General features: G+C 42.4%; 2 protein-coding genes across 2 annotated transcripts in view; both read right to left on the bottom strand.

Annotated features, from left to right (window-relative positions):
* Positions 1-210: 210 nt before the first annotated feature.
* On the bottom strand, positions 211-2,525 carry fgf9 (fibroblast growth factor 9). The gene is made up of 4 exons (XM_034562289.1): positions 2,354-2,525; positions 1,219-1,347; positions 896-999; positions 211-725 (listed from the first exon to the last, which is right to left on the bottom strand). The coding sequence occupies exons 1-4, from the start codon at positions 2,523-2,525 to the stop codon at positions 543-545; spliced, it is 588 nt and encodes a 195-aa protein (XP_034418180.1). The 3' UTR covers positions 211-542.
* A 2,357-nt stretch (positions 2,526-4,882) lies between these two features.
* ccdc93 (coiled-coil domain containing 93) overlaps positions 4,883-21,035 on the bottom strand; it is a 39,901-nt gene continuing 23,748 nt past the window's right edge. The window contains exons 12-23 of the mRNA XM_034561179.1: positions 19,249-19,365; positions 18,881-18,943; positions 17,835-17,908; positions 15,111-15,192; positions 14,938-15,012; positions 13,969-14,040; positions 13,223-13,331; positions 13,046-13,128; positions 12,846-12,883; positions 12,666-12,750; positions 11,631-11,744; positions 4,883-5,691 (exon numbers count right to left, since the gene is read on the bottom strand). Of these exons, the coding sequence (XP_034417070.1) occupies positions 5,635-5,691; positions 11,631-11,744; positions 12,666-12,750; positions 12,846-12,883; positions 13,046-13,128; positions 13,223-13,331; positions 13,969-14,040; positions 14,938-15,012; positions 15,111-15,192; positions 17,835-17,908; positions 18,881-18,943; positions 19,249-19,365 (969 nt within the window). The 3' untranslated portion in view covers positions 4,883-5,634. The remainder of the gene's footprint in view (positions 5,692-11,630; positions 11,745-12,665; positions 12,751-12,845; positions 12,884-13,045; positions 13,129-13,222; positions 13,332-13,968; positions 14,041-14,937; positions 15,013-15,110; positions 15,193-17,834; positions 17,909-18,880; positions 18,944-19,248; positions 19,366-21,035) is intronic.

Below are 21,035 nucleotides of genomic sequence, written 5' to 3'. Positions count from 1 at the left end.
GCTTCCTCCCCGGAGTCTTTGTGACTTCACGTCTCATAGGGTCCATTGGACCTGGAGGTGTCTGATGCCTCTTGCCTGGTGAGCTGGCCTCCTGCCATGGCCCCTACTGATCGCCCCACCCCCCCTCCTCTCTACCTCCTTCTGTTTCATGGATTGGAGTTCCATTCATACATTGTCATATTCATGTAATGTGTTTATGTAACTCTGTTCATTCTGTACACATGACATCTATTGCATCCGTCCATCCGGGGAGAGGGATCCTCCTCTATTGCTCTCCTGAAGGTTTCTACCATTTTGTTCTCATGAAAGGGTTTTTTAGGGAGTTTTTCCTGATCCGATGTGTACAGATTGTAAAGCCCTCTGAGGATAATTTGTCATTTGTGATATTGGGCAATACAAAATAAACTGAATTGAATTGAATTGAATTGGTACTTGTTTAAGGATTTCCATGTCTTAGGTTGCTGTGTGGAGGCCCATTTCTAGTCTGTCGCTTAAATTCCTCATTGGTCTTGAATTCTGCAGAAGCTTGTCGTGGACCATGATCACGATGTCCTCCGAGGTAGGAAGTGGGTGCAGGACTGGTGGCGGCCCACACTTGTGCCCTTCCTGAGCTCTCCCTTGTGGGAAAGAGCCAGATAGATGCCTGGGTGAGACAGAGAGGAGTAGGTGGTGTAGTGATTCTCCTCCAGGTTCTCCTTCAACAGGCAGTCATCAGAAAACAACTCCTGGAAAAGACAAGTCAGGAAGTCATTTAATATCGTCTGATAGTGTTTTGGTTCCATTATGCAGCCCTGTACTTAGTGTTCAGTGAGAAAGCTCGATCATAAAGTCATCCTTAGTGTAACACTGGTTCACCCAAGTCTGAGAAAGTGCGATACTGGTGTGAGCTCCATACCGTTCCATATGCCAGTCCTTCTCCATTCATACAGAGGTACAAGGCACTCTTGACTCCTCTGATTCCCACCACTCCATGTTTCATAGCAAACACCTTCAGCCAACCTTGAGGAGATGAAGAAATGCAGAGTGAAGGCTTGGATGCATTCTTGGGGTGTATCACAGATACCTCTTAAGTATTTTTACACAAGTACTGGGTCTAAAATAGTGGCCATATTACAAGTAATAAACTTAAAGAAGACTGCAAACTAATGAATATACAGAATGTAATCAATGCAGGTTTACAAAAATCATTAACACACATGGGCGTGGTGAAGAACTCACAATGCTCAGTGGGTTTGTGTACACCTCCTACAGAGCCGCTGGGAAGAATCTGGAGATGGTAGCCAATCCCAACACGGCAGTAGAGCAGCTGTTGCTTGACCACTTCTCTGATTGGATGAGGATTAGAAGCTGCATTACAAAGAGATTAATGACTGTTTGGAATACATGACACTTTGACAACTAGTGGGTTTACTGGATCATTTCACCCAGAAGGAAAATACTGATTGATTCTCTTTTGACAAAGAGTCTGTATTTGTTCTCATGTAATACAAAAATACAATATTTTGGAAGCATCTTGCAGTGCTGTTGCAAAAATAATTTCTGAGGGAATTCCCATCACTTCTCAGAAACTGCGCTAAAGTACTGCAACTGCGACAAATATATCTTGATACTAAACTCAGATGCTGTGTTATTGTCATCATTCCTCTTGTTCATACTGGCTGAGGAGGGAGTCCAGCTAAGCTAATATGAGGCTTAGACATGTGTCGTCTTTAATGTAATTGTCTCTGTTTTCACAGCCAGTCTTTCACTGCTGAGTGGCGACAGAGGGAAAGGTATGGAAGCACTTAGGCAAGTGCTAAAAGATATATAAATTCTGGAGATCCATTTTCTAAATCTGATCTTATAGTTTTCTCACTGTTTATGAAAAAAAGGTTTTGCCACAATAATTGCTTCAAATTCCTTCTTTTTTTTAATCTGTGAAAAAAGTTTTGGCAGGTGTATATTTTTCTTTGTGATTGTACTCATAACGGCAACAATAGGCCCAGGTGGACCACAGCCCCAAGGTTCTAAATAGGGCTAAAAGCTTAGTGCTGATTAAAACACATTACTAGCCAAAGGAAAGATACAAATGTTACATAGCTTGCTAACATGAATGTTTTAGTTTTGACTGGAAAAGCACAGGTGTAAGTAATACAGTGTATCATAAATATCTTCTGTAAAGAAGAAGGACAATAGCAGAGCTAGCGCTCACATGCCTAAATGGAGCCACAACGAAAGTTAGTAATTACACCTGGGACTTTCCTGACATGGCATTTCGGAAAACTTGAAGCAAAGATACAAAACTAGATCAATCAAGAGAACTTTTGGTTTCCACTCCGGGGGCAAATGAAGAGTTTCCTGAGTGTTGGCTTACCTTTTTCTTTCAGCAGGCTGTCCCTCATGTGTAGCTTCCAGAGGCCTCGGAGGCGAGTGCCGTGGTCCTCTGGTGAAACCCCTGCTTTTTGTATCTTGGCTCCTACACTGAAAATCAGGAGCAGCTGGAAGCCAGGCAGCAGCAGCAAGGAAACATTCATGATGAAACACATCAGACAGCTGCCATCAGACCAAGCGGCAGTCTCTGATGGTGATGTCCACTGACAGTCCTGGGTCCAGGGAGTGTGTCTGTCCAGCAGGTCCAGGTTGGGCCCCGTCTTCCTCCGTTGAACTCTAAAAACACTTGAGCTCCACTGCCTTGTCTGTTTTTCCCCTCGACACACACTTCTTGCTTTTATGTCCTCAACGCCTCTTTCTACACTGAAGCACTGACTTACAGTGAGATACTCAACGGGACACTATCATTATCAGTGACATATCAGTAATGCTATAAACAACAGCCTCAACACATGTGGTGTTCTCTGGAGCCGCTGCAGAAAGCAGCTTGTTTTATTTCCACAAACAGAACCTCTCTAATGTTCATCTGCTAACTGATCCGCTTTATAGTTTTACTTCAACGGGTGGGAAAAGAATGGTCATGCAAACTTTGGCACTTTACTGTATGGGTGTAGCCTGCGTACATGAACATGTTTTTATGTCGCCCAATCAGGCCTCTGACGGGTGAGAGACATGCAAACTGTCTGTTCAGTATCATAATCATTGCGATTGGAGAGCGAGCGGAGCTGATAGTGAGAGTAGGGAAACACTTTGAGGCAGAAGAACACGCTTGATACAAACACGCATACAAGTTCAGGGATCTTGAGGAAAGTAACGCCTTTCATTTTATAGCCTGATAAATACACTGCATGGCCATGTGATGGTTGAACATGTCATGTTATGGTCAACTGTACTTGTATAGATCTGTTCTAATCCTCCGACCACTCAAAGCGCTTTAACACTACATGACATCATTCACCCATTCACACTCATTCATACTGTTGTGCTACCACACAAGGCGCCGCCTGCCCATCAGGACTAACTAACATTCATCTAAATAGAGATGCAGTTGCTTTTCTACTCTTCTGACACCTCAAAGTGCTGCAACATACACACATTCACACACACATTCATACACTGAAGGCAGAGGCTGCCATGCAAGGTGCCGCCTGCTCATCAGGATGTAAAATAACCATTCACACACTAATGACACAGCATTGAGGAGCAATTTGACCAAGTAAGCTGTTACAGCAAACCTCAAGTGTATTGAATAGAGCAAGTGTGTTATTGTCCATGAATTAAGGAAAAACTATTCTTTTAAGTAACAGTTTTGAACAGGACAACAGCATCTGTTGAAGGGGAACTTCACCGATATCCCACATCAAAGTTGCACATGTGAAAAAGCTGTATGAAGAGTCAGCATCGTTTGGGTCTGAAGACTACAATTCTGAATAGTAAAATAATCTGGAGGTGTGGAGTTAGAAAGAAGTGATGTTACCAGACCTCTGTAGCCTGCTGCAGGTTAGAGGCTCCAGGCTACATTAGCCGCTACAAGCAACTGGGGCGACTGTGGCTCAGTGTTAGAGCGGGTCGTCCTTCAGATGATCGGCGGTTTGGTCCCCCGACTCTGCCCTTAGGCAACAGATTGCTCCCACTGCTCTCCAGTGTGTGGTTAGGGATCCCTAATGCAGTGAATGACAAGTGACGTGAAAAAGAGTTGTACAAGTCTTTAACATTTACCAAGCATAATACACCTAAATATCCAACGGATGTGTTGGTGGTTGAGCTGCATTGTGGGTTATGTAGGCACCAGGTTTTGACTAGAAAGAAGAATGTGGGGAATAAAAAAAGATGACAATTCTGCTTAATCAATCTTTTTTAAAATGTTAACTGAGTCTGAAAATCTCAATGTCCATTTCATTTCAATTACAATCTTTCATCCTTACAATCTGTACACATACGACATCCACTGGCCTGGGACCTCAACATCGGTTCAAGAAAAACTCCCCAAAAAAGCCTTTAACAGGGAGAAAAGGGGAAGAACCCTTCTGGAGAGCATCAGAGGAGGATCCCTCTATCAGGATGGACAGAAGCAATAGATGTCATGTGTATGAACAGCACATTCAATGAATATGACAAACACTATTCATAAGGGTGTGGTAACGGCAGTAGTGGGTGCAATAATAGCAGCATAATAATAAACAAATGACGACAGCAGCAGTGGTTATAATATAATGATAATAAATGCAGTAATAGTAATAGTTAAAGGAGTGCAGCGATGAATGAGTGGAGTACTCTTTTCTCTTAAGGAGGGTCAAGTGATAGGACAGCGTTCCAGAGGAATCCTGGTCACGGTGTTGGAGCAGGTGCTGATTTGGCCGCGTTGTGCATCTCCAACAGGAGATTTGAAGTACTTTGGTGATACACAGGATGTTTTCTTCAGATTCATCATGTGACTGATAGTGTGCTGCCTTCAATCTGTCTGACAGAACACATCCTATCTGAATGAGCAAAAGCAAAGGCGTTCAAATCCTCAATAGAAAGATTGCTTTTATTTATTAAATGCTGGTCGGCCCTCTAAGACATGAGGTGAGTTCGTACTTCAGAGGCACATAAGAACAGCATCATTGCAAAGACCTTTACATACAAAGAGTGATGTTGAAAGTTGGGCCTCTTCTTCCTCTGGTGAGCCCCACTGCCTCGTCAGCTCACCCTCTACACACTTCCTGCGTTCATCTCAACGCCTCTAATATGAAATATAAGGCCTTTGCTAAAAATCCTTTAATATAACAGATTCAAGCATTCCTCTCTATGGCCGCCCCACTTTATGATCAAGAGGTGGGTTGATTCTGTACAGATAGCGCAGTTCAGCGAAAAAAGGTTAGTCCAGATGTGATATTTGAACAGTTTGTACAGTCTCAAAGCAAAACATTTATTGGATATTATTAAACACATTGTCATGATTTATAGAATTGTTATAGGTCTCCTACGAATTCATTTAAAAATGCAACACTTTTTTGAGAGGAATGGGCTGACAAGTTGCTGAGCAAGTGTTTGGTCATTTGTGATCATTGTGAAACTTCTTCTTTTGACCAATTAATGCCACTTGTGTTTTTCAGTCAGTGGAAATGTCCAGTACTCAGGGTTGGGTTAGAAGTGTCAACAAACTGTATGAGCCATAAGGTGAAACAACAAAACAAAGTGTGCAATGTTACAAAGAGATCAATTTAGCTGATAAAGATTACATATTTTATTTGAGTTAGATATTTAACGGTTGTGTCGGGTTTAAGAGGCTCCTTTTGCTCTCAATTTGGACAGCAGCATCTCGTTCTTCCGACACTCCTGGTGACAAAAAAGAAGAAGAAGAAGAATAAGAAGTCACACACAAGTTTAATCTCAGGTCAACATGTATACATACATGTATGTATATACACATGCATGTATATACACATAGACCTGATCTGTTAAATACAAATAACAGGGAAATAACAAATAACAAAAACTCAACGACTTCCGCCCGGCAGCTCTCACGTCACACATAATGAAAACCATGGAGAGACTGCTACTGCACATACTCAGACCTCAGGTACGACACGCACTGGACCCACTACAGTTCGCATACCAGGAGAATGTAGGAGTGGACGATGCAATCACATACCTGCTGCATAGGGCGTATACTCACTTGGACAAGGGGAAAAGTGCTGTGAGAATCATATTCTTCAATTTCTCCAGTGCTTTTAACACCATCCAACCCCTCAGACTGGGAGACAAGCTCCTGCAGATGGGCGTGGGCGATCACCTCGTATCATGGATTACCAACTATCTGACAGGGCGGCCACAGTTTGTCAGACTGAAGGACTGCCTGTCTGACACTGTGGTCTGCAGCACCGGAGTACCACAGGGAACTGTGCTCTCCCCTGCTCTGTTCACCATGTACACTTCTGACTTCTGTTACAATACAGAGTCTTGACACATGCAGAAGTTTTCGGACGACACAGCAATTGTGGAGAGTATCAGGGATGGCGAGGAGGGGGAGTACGAGAGTCTGGTGGAGGACTTTGTTCAATGCTGTAAACACAACCACTTACAACTCAACACTGCTAAGACCAAGGAAATGGTGGTGGATTAAACCCACTATGCTACCAGTCTACATTGAGGGGGTCAATGTGGAGGTGGTAGGCACATACAAGTACCGTGGGGTAATTCTGGACAATAAACTGGACTGGTCTGCCAACATGGACACAATCTACAAGAAAGGGCAGAGCCGGCTGTACTTTCTGAGGAGGCTGCGGTCATTCAACGTCTGCAGCAAACTCCTCGGGATGTTTTACCAGTCTGTCGTCGCCAGCGTCCTCTTCTACGCGGTGGTGTGCTGGGGAGGAAGCACTAAGAAGAAGGATGCAGGGTGACTGGATAGGCTGGTGAAGAAAGCTGGCTCTGTGGTTGGTGCTGAACTGGAGTGCATCACTTCAGTCGCCGACAAAAGGACCCTCACCAAACTGCTCACCATCATGGACAATGAAACCCATCCACTCTACGGTACCATCACTCGACAGAAAAGTCTGATCAGCTGGAGACTGCGCTCGCTGCCATGCAGAACTGATAGACTGTGTAAATCATTCATCCCCAGAGCCATACAACTGTACAATAAATACAATCTGTCAATCAAAGGTACCTCACTAGAAAACCTCAGTTGACAGACAGTTGACTAGGAACAATGTTTACTGGCTATGTTAGCCTTTTGCACAGCCCCCAACTTACTTACTTACGGTTTACACTGACACTTTTTTTACTGAATACTGGCTATGTTAGCCCTCTGCACTGCACAACGCGCCCCCCCCCCCCCCCCCCCCCCATTCCTCCTCCACTCCAGCCTGGACTCCTAGTAATGTGTGTTTTAATTATTTATTTATTTGGACAATCTTTTTAAATAGTTTAATAGTAGGTATGTGTATATTTGTTTGTGTGTTGTTTGGAGCTAATTGGATCCTGAATTTCCCTTACGGGATCAATAAAGTACTTATCTATCTTATCTATCTATATAAATGGATGCATTTTGAGCGAACTCTGTTGTGGTGTGTAATTGTTTGGTGGCCGATGCTAAATATTTTGCTTTTGGGAAATCTACCTTGGAGGGTTCAATATGTGTGATTATTATCCTCTATACTGTGTGCGGTTGACTTTAAAAGGACAAATAACGACTCCAACGCTGAAGAAACATTGTTAGGCACCGACCTAGCTGGCACCCCAAGCAACTGTCATTACCGTTACAGAGAGAATTTCCTCATCCAAAGGTCCGGAACATCACAATGTTGTCAAATTTTGCGCTCTATGATTTTGCGCTCTATGATTTTGTGCCATATGTATAGTCACCAACTGATTAAATAAAGAAAAGCTTTAAACTTTATCTGTGGTTATTAAACCACCTGTTTCTGCTCTCTTTTAACATCATTGTTGGGAAGTTAATTAATGTGTCAACATTCTGATCATATTGGGCTCTTAGTTTTTTTCTTCTGTGCCTTAATTTCAGATGTGAGTCGGTACTTTTGCTCAAAAGATTTTTGCTTTATCTCATAGTGGCGCTTCCCATCGCTGCTTTAATATAGCTGAACATGCTTTTGAACTGTTGTGGGAACAATACACATTGAAGAGTCTGTCCATCTGTGGTTAGCTTTCCACGTTTCTCTTTTTGGAGGGCCAATTCAATTCAAGTCAGTTTATTTTGTATAGCCCAAAATCACAAATTTGCCTCAGAGGGCTTTACAATCTGTACACATCCCTGTCCCAGGACCTCACATCCCAAAAGGGTTTTTTCCCTGATCCGAGGTGAGGTCCTCGGGAAAGGCCGCCCCTTGAAGGTCAGTATGGAACCCCACCCTGGAAAAGGCCTTAAGGAATGACCAGGTCTTAGAGGGAACCTGGTTAACTCCTTCCTACCCCCATTTTGCAGGATAAAATTGTCAGGTATTGAGAAGTAAGGACTAAGTTGTTGAGCAACTCCTTGTGCCCCGACCTCATTGCTCCACAGTTAGCCCACACTCACTTGCTAGGAGCTCACTTGGGAGTAGAGAAAACCAAAGAGGGTGTTGCAGAGGTTCTTTTGGCCAGGAGTCCACAAGGAGGTAGAGAACTACTGCCGCAGTTGCCCAGATTGCCAGATCACAGCACCAAAACCGTCTTACCGGAACCCCCTTATCCCTTTGCTTAGCATAGAAACCGCCTTTGAAAGGGTGGGCATGGATATCGTGGGTCCACTGCCCAAGAGTGCCTGCGGACACCAGTACATCTTGGTCATAGTAGACGACACTACCCGGAAGCCACCCCCTTAAGAGAGGCAAATGCTAAACAAATATCAAAAGAAGTTTTGCAAGTGAAACAGGTGGGAACCTTGGTGTATCACCTCCAGACAGATGGGCTAGTGGAGAGGTTCAACAAGACTCTCAAAGCCATGCTGAGGAAGGCCATCGACAAAAACGGACGAAACTGGGACCGGCCTCTCCCCTACTTCTTGTTTGCGGTAAGGGAAGTCCCTCAGGCTTCCACTGGTTTCTCACCCTTTGACCTGTTGTATTTCCACAAAACCACAGCCTGCTAGACATCGCCATGGAGACTTGGGAAGAGCAACCCTACCCCCTCCATACCACGATTGAACATGTGAAGGCGATGCGAGAGAGGATGGCAGTTGTGGTTCCCATTGTACAGAAGCACATGGAGAAAGCTCAGAAGGCAACTTATGAGCATCCCAACCTGGAGAATTCAAGCCAGGAGACCGTATGAAGTAGTTGGGGAAGTCAATTATAAACTGGGGAAGAGGAAAGGTGAGCACATTTACCATATTAACCTCCTAAAGAAATGGCATAATCGAGAGGCATTGTTTAACTGTCTTCCACCCAGAGAGCCGAAAGAACCTGCCCGGGAAGAAGTGCAGACCTCTCCCCTCACCAGCTGCAGCAAGCAAACATGCTTGTGGAAGGTAATCAGGATGTATTTTCAATCCTCACAGGCTGGACCCACCTGGTGGAACATGAACTACGCACACAGCCAGGAAAGACGGTGAACTAAAAGTTGTAACGGGTGCCGGAGGCCTGCAAAAATCTGGAGGTAAGGAAGATGTTGGAGTTGAGGAGTCTAAGAGTGCCTGGTCAAGCCCCATCGTCCTGGCAGACAAGCCTGACAATCAGTGCATTTCTGTGATGATTTTTAGAAAAGTAAACGCAATGTCTGAACTTGATGCATATCCTATGCCTCGTGTCGACGAGCTAATTGAAAGCCTGGGCAATGCATCATTTCTAACCACCCTGGATCTTACGAAGGTGTATTGGCAGGTTCCCTTGTCTGCAGGATAAAAAGAGAAGATGGCCTTTGCCACCCCTGGAGGCCTTTGGCAGTACTGTATGATGTCCTTTGGTCCGTTTGGAGCATCCTGCCTCGTTTAAGCGCTTGATGGATCAGGTACTTAAACCCCATCAAAGGATAGGGGTTAAAGTGATTGGTTTTTGAAGTGATTACCTGTGTTGCCAGTTTTATTGACGAATACAACTTCACCTTCTTTTAAAACTCCCATTTTTGCCTGTTTTTCAGTTACATTGCCCCACCCTAGCCTGTCCTAGGGACCTCTAGTGACATTACATACACTATGGTTTAACATGCAGTGAGGACCTGTGTCTATCCCCTTCTGGCAGTGAGAGCAATTACAAAAATACTGCTGAAGTGCTTTTTGTATGCCGAAAGCATGCTCACAGCCTGAAAAACATGGCCGCAAATGTCCAAATAGCCGTTATTTCAATAAACATACAATAGAATATTGGGCCTCGAAATGACTTTGTCTAAAATTTAACTCAATAACATCTCTTAGCCTTAAAATATATCAACTATAATGCCTATAAAAAGTATCCACCCCCTTGGATGTTTCAACCTTTTATACATGAAATCATTGTCAGGATAATTTGGCTTTGTTGACAAGAATTTGCAAAAAAAGCTTCTTTCATGTCAAAGTGAAAACAGATTTTAAAATTTTACAGTGCAGTAAAATGCAGTTGATGCGTGTCAAGTGATTGTAGTATAAAAAGACCTGCCTGGGAGTTTGAGTCTCTGGTTCATCAGTATTACTGCTACAATAGCAACATGAAGACAAGTCAGGAGATGGATCAAAAAGATTTCCAACACACTGGGCATCCCACAGAGTTAAGCACTTGTTCAAATCTGCCTCGAGCTGGCCGACCTCACAAACTGAGTGAGCAGTCAAGAAAAAGACTGGTGAGGGAGGCCACCAAGACAACTACGACTCACTCTGAAGGCTCAGATGGGAGAGACTGTACATACAACGGTTGCCGGGGTTCTTCACCAATCAAAGCTGTATGGGAAAGTGTCAAAGAGAAAGCACTGTTGAGAAAAGCTCATATGAAACAAAGACAAGGTCAATTGGAGGATAAATGTAGCTTTCGGGCCATCAGACTAGACGCTATGTTTGGCGAACACCAAACACTGCACATCACCACAAATACACCATCTCCAGCATGAAGCATGGTTGTGGCAGCATCATGCTCTGGGGATACTTCTCAGCAGCAGGCCCTGGAAGTCTTGGTAAAGGTAAAGGGGAACATCTATCCTTCATATCTTGGAGGATAATCTGACCCAGTCAAGATTGGAACTTGAAAGAGGACTACGACATGGGAGAAGATTTATTTTCCATCAAGACAACGACCACAAGCATACAGCAAAAGCAACATAGAAATGGTTCAAAGACAACAAGGTGAATGTTGTGGAGTGGCCAAGTCAAAGCCCAGATCTCAATCCAATCCAGAATTTGTGGCTCGACTTGAAAAGAGCTGTTCATGCCCGATCCCCGAGCAACCTGAGCGTGAGATGTGTTGAAAGGAATATTGGAGAACAATTGCTGTATCCAGATGTGACATATCCACTTAGATTCAGTGCTGTGATTGCAGCCAAAGGTGCATCTACTAAGTACTGACCTGAGGGGGGGTGAATATTTATGCAATAATTTACTTTACCTTATGTATTTTTTATTAATGGCATTAGTTTGTAAAAATCTGTTATCACTTTGATATTAAGCCAAATTATATTGACCATGATTTCATGTATAAAAACAGGATGAAAGAGGGGGGTGAATACTTTTTTAATAGGCATTGTAAGTAGTTGCATTCTCCTTTTAAAAAGGAAGGTTCTTCCTGTCTTTTTACTGCAGCAACACCTCCCAGATGTTGTCCTTTAGTTCATCCAGAGCTACTGAAGCACCAGCTCATACTGAATTGTTTCCTCACCTCTTTAAAGTCCTTGACAGTTTTGAAGTAAAGCCTCTGCTTGTCGAGCAGCTCCAGGTATTCGTCGTTCAGCTGGTCTCTCCTCATTTTGTTTTCCTGCTTCTTCTTCTCCATCTGGAAAAGCAGACGAACAGGAAGTAAGGATCACACAAATGCTGCGACAGCTTGTGTTCAAATAATGGAAAGACTGTTAGAACTTGGTCTCTGGATAATCCCGCTTCATTATGCTGTAACACTCGTCTCTTCATCTGAATGCTCGTGTTTCTTGTCACATTCTGTTCAATGTTGCCATATTCCCTGATCTCATTTAACTTGGAGAGTACAGTGTAATCCTAACCATAGAAATAACTATTGCCAATTTATACAATAAAATAAGCCGAGTAGTGCCAAGTGGAACCATCCGTTAAAAAGGTATAATATGCATGAATTAAATGTTTTTTTAAATATATACTCATACAAAAACCATTCCTCTCAATAATCACTGAAGACCCACGAGGTGCACGACCAAGAACCGCGACCACTTGAGGTGCCTTCACGCACGACATGCCATAAAAAAGTTATTTTCTGCTCGTATAAACTAACTCTAAACCCCAGCCAAAAACCTTGCACAAGGTGTGCAGCCAGTTCAGGTGGTCAAACACCAACACTTTGTCCTGCCCCTCGCCATCTGATACGATGCGCAATCATAACACCCATTGGCACAAGGCTAACTTGAGCTCTGTCAGACACAGATACTGGCTTTGACGGATAAGAGGTTGCTTCATAGCCGTGTGTTTTTATGTGTATGTGCTCCAGTGTTTCACTGCTGAGTGCAGAGGGTGTCTGTTGGATCAAGAGCAGCTCGGAGCTACACACAGCAGAGTGTGGAGGCATGGGTGTCTTTATTTGAAAAATAACGCTGTATACCTCTGATTCACTGCTTTGTTCTTTGTTCTAACATCGCTTCATTCACTCTCCGTTGCTTGCTTGCTTGTTGCCAACTTTGAATGTGTGTGTTTACAAACCAACAAATGTGATATACTAATAGAGTTCTACCTTGATGCGACTCTGTTTGATCCCCTCCACTATTTGCTCCATCTGTCTGAGGAACTGCTCCTTGGCTGCTGAAGACGACATGGCCCTGGACAGCAGGTTAGAGCTCATTCTCTGAACAACCACATTATCCTATCAAATACAATAGTGTTTCCTATTACACATGTATGTCTGGATACTTACTGGTGGAAGTTGTCGTGAATGGAATTCAGCAGATTCACCTATAGAAAAAAAAGCATGTCTTTTACTTTATTTTACTTTGTCAACTACTGGACAGAGTTGCTAAAATCACAGACAAATCTAAATGTAAAACCAAATTTGACCCCAATTACATTGGCTATCATTTTCTGTGTTGCCAACAGTTGGCTGCTGTGGGGACTCACCTCCTTCTCCAGATAAACCTTCTTGTCGTGTAACGTGTTATACAGTGTGAAGAACTGCTTGGTCTCTTTATGTGTTGCAGAAACTGAAAGGCACGAGAAGATTTAATGTCTTTGTTTCTGCTTTTTAAAGACGTTGAGCACAAACCCGGTTTGACCAGATACTGAGGAGGAACCCACCCTGGCTGTAGAGTTCGATGAATCTCTTCTGATACTGGGTTAGCTCAGCTCGGCTTGGCACCTCGTCAATCTTCCTCTGCAGGATTGCAATTTCACGGTTCCTCCGAGCCTGAACATATGAGGGAAAGCGTTTCAAATTCCAAAGCTCATGCAATTTTAAATATGTATAAAATAGAATAATGCCAAGCTTATTTTCTTAACTGATGTGCTGTTAACCTATAACAATGCTCTATATTTTACAAGATGATTATATGGTTTTGCAGCTGTGATTTTAACACGTTCCCCTGAAAGAGGAGCAGAAGCATTGAGTACAATAATACTAAAGAAAACAACAATTACTTCAGTACAATTGGACTGTTTTAGTGTGCCCTGACAGTCTAAATCATGATTGATAGGCGTTTCCAGCCAGACAAGACGACAATTCTGTTGTCACCTTGTCTGGATGCAGTTACGCAATTGTCTTTTGTACAATAATTGAAACTAATTATCAGGTATAAAGTAGAGAACCCATAAACAAAGGCAATAATACAATGCCAATACTATTTACATCCAATATTGAGAAAAAAAGGAAAGGCTTATCTGCACATGGACAAAACAAAACCCAGTAAATGAGACAATAAATATGTATTTTCAGCTCTCTCATGTGGTCTCATTCTTGTCTGTAGTTGTATCTGCCGCTGTGCCCAAATTCACACAGAGAAGTCCAGTTCAATCTAATCTTGTGTTATGTTGTGTGAAGAAGTTACCATGAGCAGACGGATCTTCTGTAGTTTCTCTCGGTCTGTGTTGTACTGTTTGTCTATCAGCTGGTTCCTCTCCTGAGGAGGAAAAGAGTGCAGTTAAAACAAACTGTGGCAGAAGAAAGGCTTTTTGTAGTCTCTATGAATCATTTATACCGTATTTTCCGCACTATAAGGCGCACTTAAAAGCCTTTAATTTTCTCAAAAAACGACAGTGCACCTTATAATCCGGAGCGCCTTATATATGGATTAACTCTGGTTGTGCTTACTGACCTCGAAGCGATTTTGTGTGGTACACGGCGCTCTGTCTAAATGTTTTAGTACGACTTTGGTAAACTACAAAGCCGCACCGCTTGCAGCATTATGGCTACCGTAGTCAGGAGTGTTGCAGAGTAATACATACTGTGCTTCGCCATAATATTACAGTGTGTGTGTATAAGGACCCCAAAATGGCACCTGTCAAGAGACACGCTTACAACGCGGACTTCAAACTCAAGGCTATCAGTCACGCAGTAGAACATGGGAATAGAGCAGCTGCGAGAGAATTCAACATTAATTAATCAATAGTACGGAAGTGGAGGAAGCAAGAAGATGACCTGTAAAGTAAAGAAGACCACACAGAGTTACGCTAACGTTTGATTTAGCGGTATCAGACTGTTTTTTTTATGTGTTACAACTGAACAAGGTTGGGAGTTATTGTGAATACGCTCACTAACGTTTGAACAATGTTGAGAGTTATTGTGAACACGTTTAATAAAGTTTGACTGACTCACTGTTTTGTTTCGCTTAATGCGCCTTATAGTCGGGTGCGCTTTATATATGAAAAAAGATTGAAAATAGACCATTCATTGACAGTGCGCCTTATAATCCAGTGCGCCCTATAGTGCGGAAAATACGGTACTGTAGAAGACCAATGCTAAAATACAAGATGTGTTGGATAGTGAATAAAGAATACAATTCTAACTAGATAATAACCTTCTCCTCCACTGTATCCTGTCCTGATGCAGTCTTCAAGTCCTCAATGTTCTGCTGCAGACGGGCCATCTCTTCCTGGACACACATTCAAGAGAACGTTAGTACCAACAATTTAAGCCTTACTTTCAGCTTGTTTTCTGTACAGCATCAACTCTGTGTGTTGATGTACTCACTCTACAGTGTGTGCGGAACTCCTGCTCTTGCTGCTTCAGGTTCTCATTCGTGGTCACTAGAGCCCTCAGCTTCTCCAGCAAGCTGTTCAATAGAACGACACATTACAAGATGGACTGCCACATCCATCAAAGAGCACAGGTTTTACCCCCAGGCAGCATGTCCATGAGCACGGGGAATGTCTCACAGGGCAGAACACTCTTTACCCAAATTTGGATTTGTTGTGTAGCATTATTGCTTGTAGAATATAATATAATAATTGTCAGTCAATTAATATCAGAATATGTATCTCATCATAAACCTATGAACTGGTATAATTTCAATACTCTACATATATTTTCTTTATGTAACAAACTTTCAAATATTCACCCATGGCCGCTAAAATCTGTAAACAGGATCTTGATTCAATTGACTTGTAGTGTAAAGAAAAGTTTGAACCTGTCTAACTGGGAGAAGTCACATACTGTAGACATGCAAGGTCAGGGCTGGGGATGCCGAAAGGTGTTGTTTGGGCTTTCCACACTTTGTTATCAGGGAAGTGGGAAATTGAGTCGAGCCACTTTGTGACCTGGTATCCATTCATACACTGACTACCATGCAAGGCCATCAGGACTATCTCACCATGCACACACCGCAGGTGTATACGGGTGTCCTGGCCGTTTACATGGAACCGCCGACCCTCTGATAAAAATTATACCAGCTCTACGGCTGCCAGTCAGTTTCAAAGCAACAAATAAAGTTCTATGTATGCTTTTGTAAACATATCACTGACACCAAATTCATGCTTTTTCAGTCCACCGACCCTTTCAGACTTGCACCCCTTTATGTTATTCTGATGGCAATTTAATATATTGATCTTGTGTCTGAATAAGCACCCAGGATGGCATGAAACCTAAGCTTGATCCTTCTGTTGTTTCCAATTTTAGGCCAATTTCAAAACTTCCATTTTTGTCAAAAGTTTTAGAAAAAGTGGTCTCAACACAACTCCTAGAGTTTATGAATCATAACAACATATTTGAGAAATTTCAGTCAGGTTTTAGAGCACTGCATAGCACATAAACTGCTCTCCTCAAGGTAACTAATGACCTCCTTTTAGCAGCAGACAGGGGGGAGAGCGCCGTTTGAATTCTTTTAGACCTTAGTGCAGCTTTTGATACTGTAGATCACGCCATTTTAATCGATCGCCTCAAAACCTGGGTTGGCATCAAGGACACTGCACTTGGCTGGTTTTATTCTTACCTTTTAGAAAGATCGTACTCGGTCACCATAGGTAATCACTCGTCTTCCACGACTCACATTACCTGTGGTGTACCACAAGGTTCAATTTTAGGTCCACTTTTATTTTCTATCTACATGCTTCCACGCGGCCAAATCCTCCAGCGACAGAACATATCTTTTCATTGCTATGCAGACGACACACAGATATACCTTCCGCTGAGACCTGGTGACCCAGAGAGCCTGGCTGCTGTCTTAGATTCTCTCTCTGACGTTAACTGCTGGATGGCACAACATTTTCTTCAGCTCAATAACTCCAAATCAGAAGTCATATTATTCAGTTCCCCAAACAATAACACCAGTCAAATCAAGAGTCAACTTGGTCCCCTGGCTGCTTATTTAAAACCTGTTGCCAGAAATTTGGGTGTAATGTTTGACTCTCAATACAATTTTGAATCACAGATCAAAAAAATTGTCCAGTCCTGCTTCTTTCAATTAAGAATAATCTCAAAAATCAAACCCATACTGTCACGCTCAGACCTGGAAAAAGTCATTCATGCACTCATTTTCTCCCGACTAGACTACTGCAACTCCATTTATGCAGTTCTTTGTTTCCCTTATTTTAATTAGTCTGTTCTGCTTTATTTTGTATTTTTCTATTCCATTATTTTGTTCATTGCCTATATGGCATGGTCTCCTTTGCCTCCTGTATTTCTAAAATGTTTTTGGCCTGGCATCTATGTAGAGCACTTTGTAAACCCTGATTTTAAAGGTGCTATATAAATAAATTTAAAGTTATTATTATAATTAACTAAAGCATTGATGGCAGAATAAGTTTGAAAATCTTTAGGACAAAAAACCCTCAAACAGGTGCTGGATTCAATGTGCGAAAGGAGCAAAGCTCTACCATTGGGGCTGTCAATCCTCCCAGTTGCCACAAGAGGTCAATACACGTACAAACAAACTCCTGAAATAGAATCATTAGAGATCTTGAAGATTTTCATTCAAATTAATACATGTTAAGTCACTATCTGTGGCTGAAGAGGGTAACACAATGGTGACTGAGCCGATAGCCCACTAACAAAAGTATTGCAAAAAAGCTGTAATACATTTGTGGTGGTGGGGCGTGGTTAGGCTCAGCTGCAGAGGGGGCGGAGTGGTTCTGGTAATGGTGCCGGTAGGTGTTGGAATTAACCCAGCTGCAACAGATGTGTGGTTTTGGTGTATGTCCCTGATACTCCAGTAATGGGCAAGAGCGGGTGAGGAGAGCATGGCGGAGATCGCAGCCAACGACATCCGCACAACAGCCGGAAGAGCCCGCTGCTTAATAAAATCATTAAGAACTCTCAAATCCTGGTCTGCTCCGGTGTACTCAAGTCGGTAACAGAGAAGTGTTACAACAGTTTTTCTCTGGGAGCGCACTGTGGCACAAACCAGACCGTCTGGAATGTACCATACCACTGCTGGAGTGTACGAGAGCAGTGCACAGTGAGTGTGTGATGGGCACTCACCTGCTGTCAGCCTGCTCCTCCATCTCGTCTAAACACTTGAGCTCGTTCTCCAGTTTCTTGGAGTGTTCTTTAGCCTGCAAAGAAGCACAAATGGAAACCTTTATTTTTCTTCATCTTATATAAAGTTTCCTGATGCTAATTTCTTCTTTTTTTTTTTTTTTTAACACACATCCCTGACCACTATTTTTTTTCAAATGACCAATACCTTGGCTTAATGTAATTTATACCATAGTCTGGGCGAATACTCGATTCTGACTGGCTGCATTGTACCCATTAATTCCTGATTATGAACACCTACTATGCAATACCAGGTAAATGTCTGTCCACTGCTCTAAATGGGGAGTTTTTCCTGATCCGATGTGAGGTCCTGGGACAGGGATGTCGTATGTGTACAGATTGTAAAGCCCTCTGAGGCAAATTTGTAATTTGTGATATTGGGCTATACAAAATAAACTGAATTTAATTGAATTGAAAAATGAATGCGCTGGCTGCATTAAATGTACAAAATAAATACATTTGAATATCTTAATTACAACAATGATCATCGCAATAATAAGTTACACTGCCCTTCTGTACACATTTAAGTGATTGATCCCACTTCCCATTCGCTACTCAAAAGGGTTCAATGAGCTGAGTGGACTAGAAATAGCTCCAAGTCATATTTCATTCTGGTCGGACATGATCCCTTACATAGTCAATATTGCCAAATGATGCCAAACCATAATGTCAGCCACCAAATAGCCCTCACATTTTCATTTGGTGTTAATCAGGGTTATTGTGTGGTTTGAGAAGATTCGTTTATGACAGCAGATGCTGACAGCTGCCAGGCCAATCTTAAAATACAAAATCAAAATTTATTGTAAACATGCGAAAATGAAAAACAAATTAAATTCAGCAACCTTTGATACCAGTTAGTGCTTCAAAGGCAATACTAATATGAATATTCCACTGTCAGTCTTTCACACTCCATTGTTCCATATGTCTGCCAATATAATACGCATACCTACAAACAGGCAAACTTGTCAGCTGGCTGCAGGTATTCTCACCTCAATTAGATTTCTCTTGGCATCGTCACAGCCTGTTTTCACCTCAGCATACTTGGCTTGTAGCTGTCAAGAAAACATAAATACTTGTTAATGATAGCTATGACACCTTCTCTGATCACTTTATTTTAAAGGTGCCCTGCCTAGCCAACTGAATGTATACATTATAGAAGTACTGTATGTGTTTTATACTCTATGAGAGGTCCTCTGTCTTATGCTCTACATGTGGATCCTGTAATCAAAAGGATACATAAATTGTACAAGTTGGTTTCTGCGATGCCACCAACAAATTTATGTGTAGATTTTACAGTGGCTCTGGTTGTAATGAGGTGTTTGGAGAATATTGGAGTAGACATTGAATCACAGCTGACCTCCTGCAGTTGTTTAGTCTTCTGCTGGATCTGTTTGTTGAGTGAGACCACTGCCCTGCGGTGCTGCTGCAGCGGGCCATAACGCTCTGAACGCTCCTCCGACGACAGCTCCGACTGCTGCAGGGACACATGGGAAATGCAGTACAGTAAGTTGTAACAAGAAAATGCCTACCACATGCTACTTGAATGGGTGTGTGCGGTGTTTTGTAAAAGCATCTACAAATGTCTGGAGTAGTAATCAATACACTTTGGATTTATTCCTCTCCATGTTTCACAAAAATGCACTGACTTAAGAAAAAGTCAGTTTTTCGTGAGACGAGTAGAGATCCGAGCGTCTAAATTCTTCCTTTCGCTAGGAAGGCTAAAGGTATGAGCGAGCAGGTGTGGTACGTGTGCCCCAGACCACATCTGTCACACATGTTCTTAGCAGCTCACACTTATGTGTCGTCCCAGAGTTATGTCCTTCTCAACTGTGACAAAAAAAGCTTTGAACAAAGTTCATGTAATAACGTGCATTTGATCTTTGTCTTTGTTATTAACTTTGATAGAGGAATGTGGTTTTTTAACCCTAAATTAAATGGATGTATAATAACAGAGACATTTGCTTAGATGTATTTTTCCATTTATATAAACGCATGTACAATATTTTGACACTTGAATAATCAAAAATCAAACGCAAAGACAGTTATTTATACATTGTTCTTTGAGGGCCACCATAATGCTGATATTACCCAGGGTGAACATTAGTTTGACAACAAAGCAACCACTCTCTTTTGTGCAGACATGCAGGCATGTGTACCACATACAAACACCACATACATTTCTAAATCATTCTCTCATTTTGGTTACATTTTCCCACATGCATGTTAAAACTTGTGACAAGGGTGACGATTTTATTTCCACTGAAAATCTATTCCACTCTACTGCTGACATCTACGGACAGGTTTATTTTGGTGGCGGCTATCTCCAAAAGACTTTGCTACATTTAAGAGAAACATACACTCATCAACATCGGCGAAGAAAGTACGAAGAATGGATTAAGAGCAGCAGATCTTGACACAATTACCACCCGCAAAATCTTCCAACCACTCAGCTAGACTGGTCTAGTCAAACGCCATCGAAAGTGGTGTGACCGTCTCCCAGGATGAGAGGAAGAGCCAGGATAAAAGTTAAGCTGCTAGGACTTCAGGTTAGCTCATGTCCAGTCACTAGAAAATAAGATGGACGAAATAAGACTTATGGAAACCAGGCTTCATCATCCAGGATCAAGCTTGTGCACTTGACAGACTCCGTAGATAAAGTTGAATGACAATGTTTCCCTGATCTCCAATTTGAAATGCAAAGATACCGGCCATATTATCTGCCTTGAAGTGTTTATGTTGCTGCTACAAAGAAATGCACTACAGGAATTGTATGAGATTAAAATAAAATCAGCAGGCACATGACAAAACAAACAGATTTTTTATTTTAACTGAGCAAGAGTGACAGCTGGCATCAAGGAGGCAAATAGGAGGAGTCAAGACCTCAACACCAACACTACAGAGATGATGCAGGAGATCCGGAACATCACATGCTACACCATCATGTGTGAGGCCACGTTGCCAGATGGGACCTTCATTGACCATTGTCAATATCCACTGTCAGTGTCCACAGCTGATGGGAGGAAAACCACGATGAGAGTAAATATGAGTAACGCTGCAGGGCCTGATAACATCCCTGGTCCTGTTCTAAGAACATGTACCCTGCAGCTAACTGATGTCATTTTCAAGATATCACTGTCTCAGGAG

This window comes from Cyclopterus lumpus, chromosome 21, assembly GCF_009769545.1.
Source record: "Cyclopterus lumpus isolate fCycLum1 chromosome 21, fCycLum1.pri, whole genome shotgun sequence".
NCBI lineage: Eukaryota > Metazoa > Chordata > Actinopteri > Perciformes > Cyclopteridae > Cyclopterus > Cyclopterus lumpus.
The sequence above is the reverse complement of the archived record's forward strand: the minus strand, read 5'-3'. Positions and strand labels throughout refer to the sequence as shown.

Excerpts from the sequence above, each read along its gene's own strand:
- fgf9 (XM_034562289.1), bottom strand. The coding sequence starts at position 2,525 with ATGTGTTTCATCATGAATGTTTCCTTGCTGCTGCTGCCTGGCTTCCAG. Across the intron at positions 1,348-2,353 it reads CAGCCTGCTGAAAGAAAAAG|CTTCTAATCCTCATCCAATC; the intron begins GTAAGCCAACAC and ends TTTGTAATGCAG. Across the intron at positions 726-895 it reads AAGGACTGGCATATGGAACG|GAGTTGTTTTCTGATGACTG; the intron begins GTATGGAGCTCA and ends TGTCTTTTCCAG.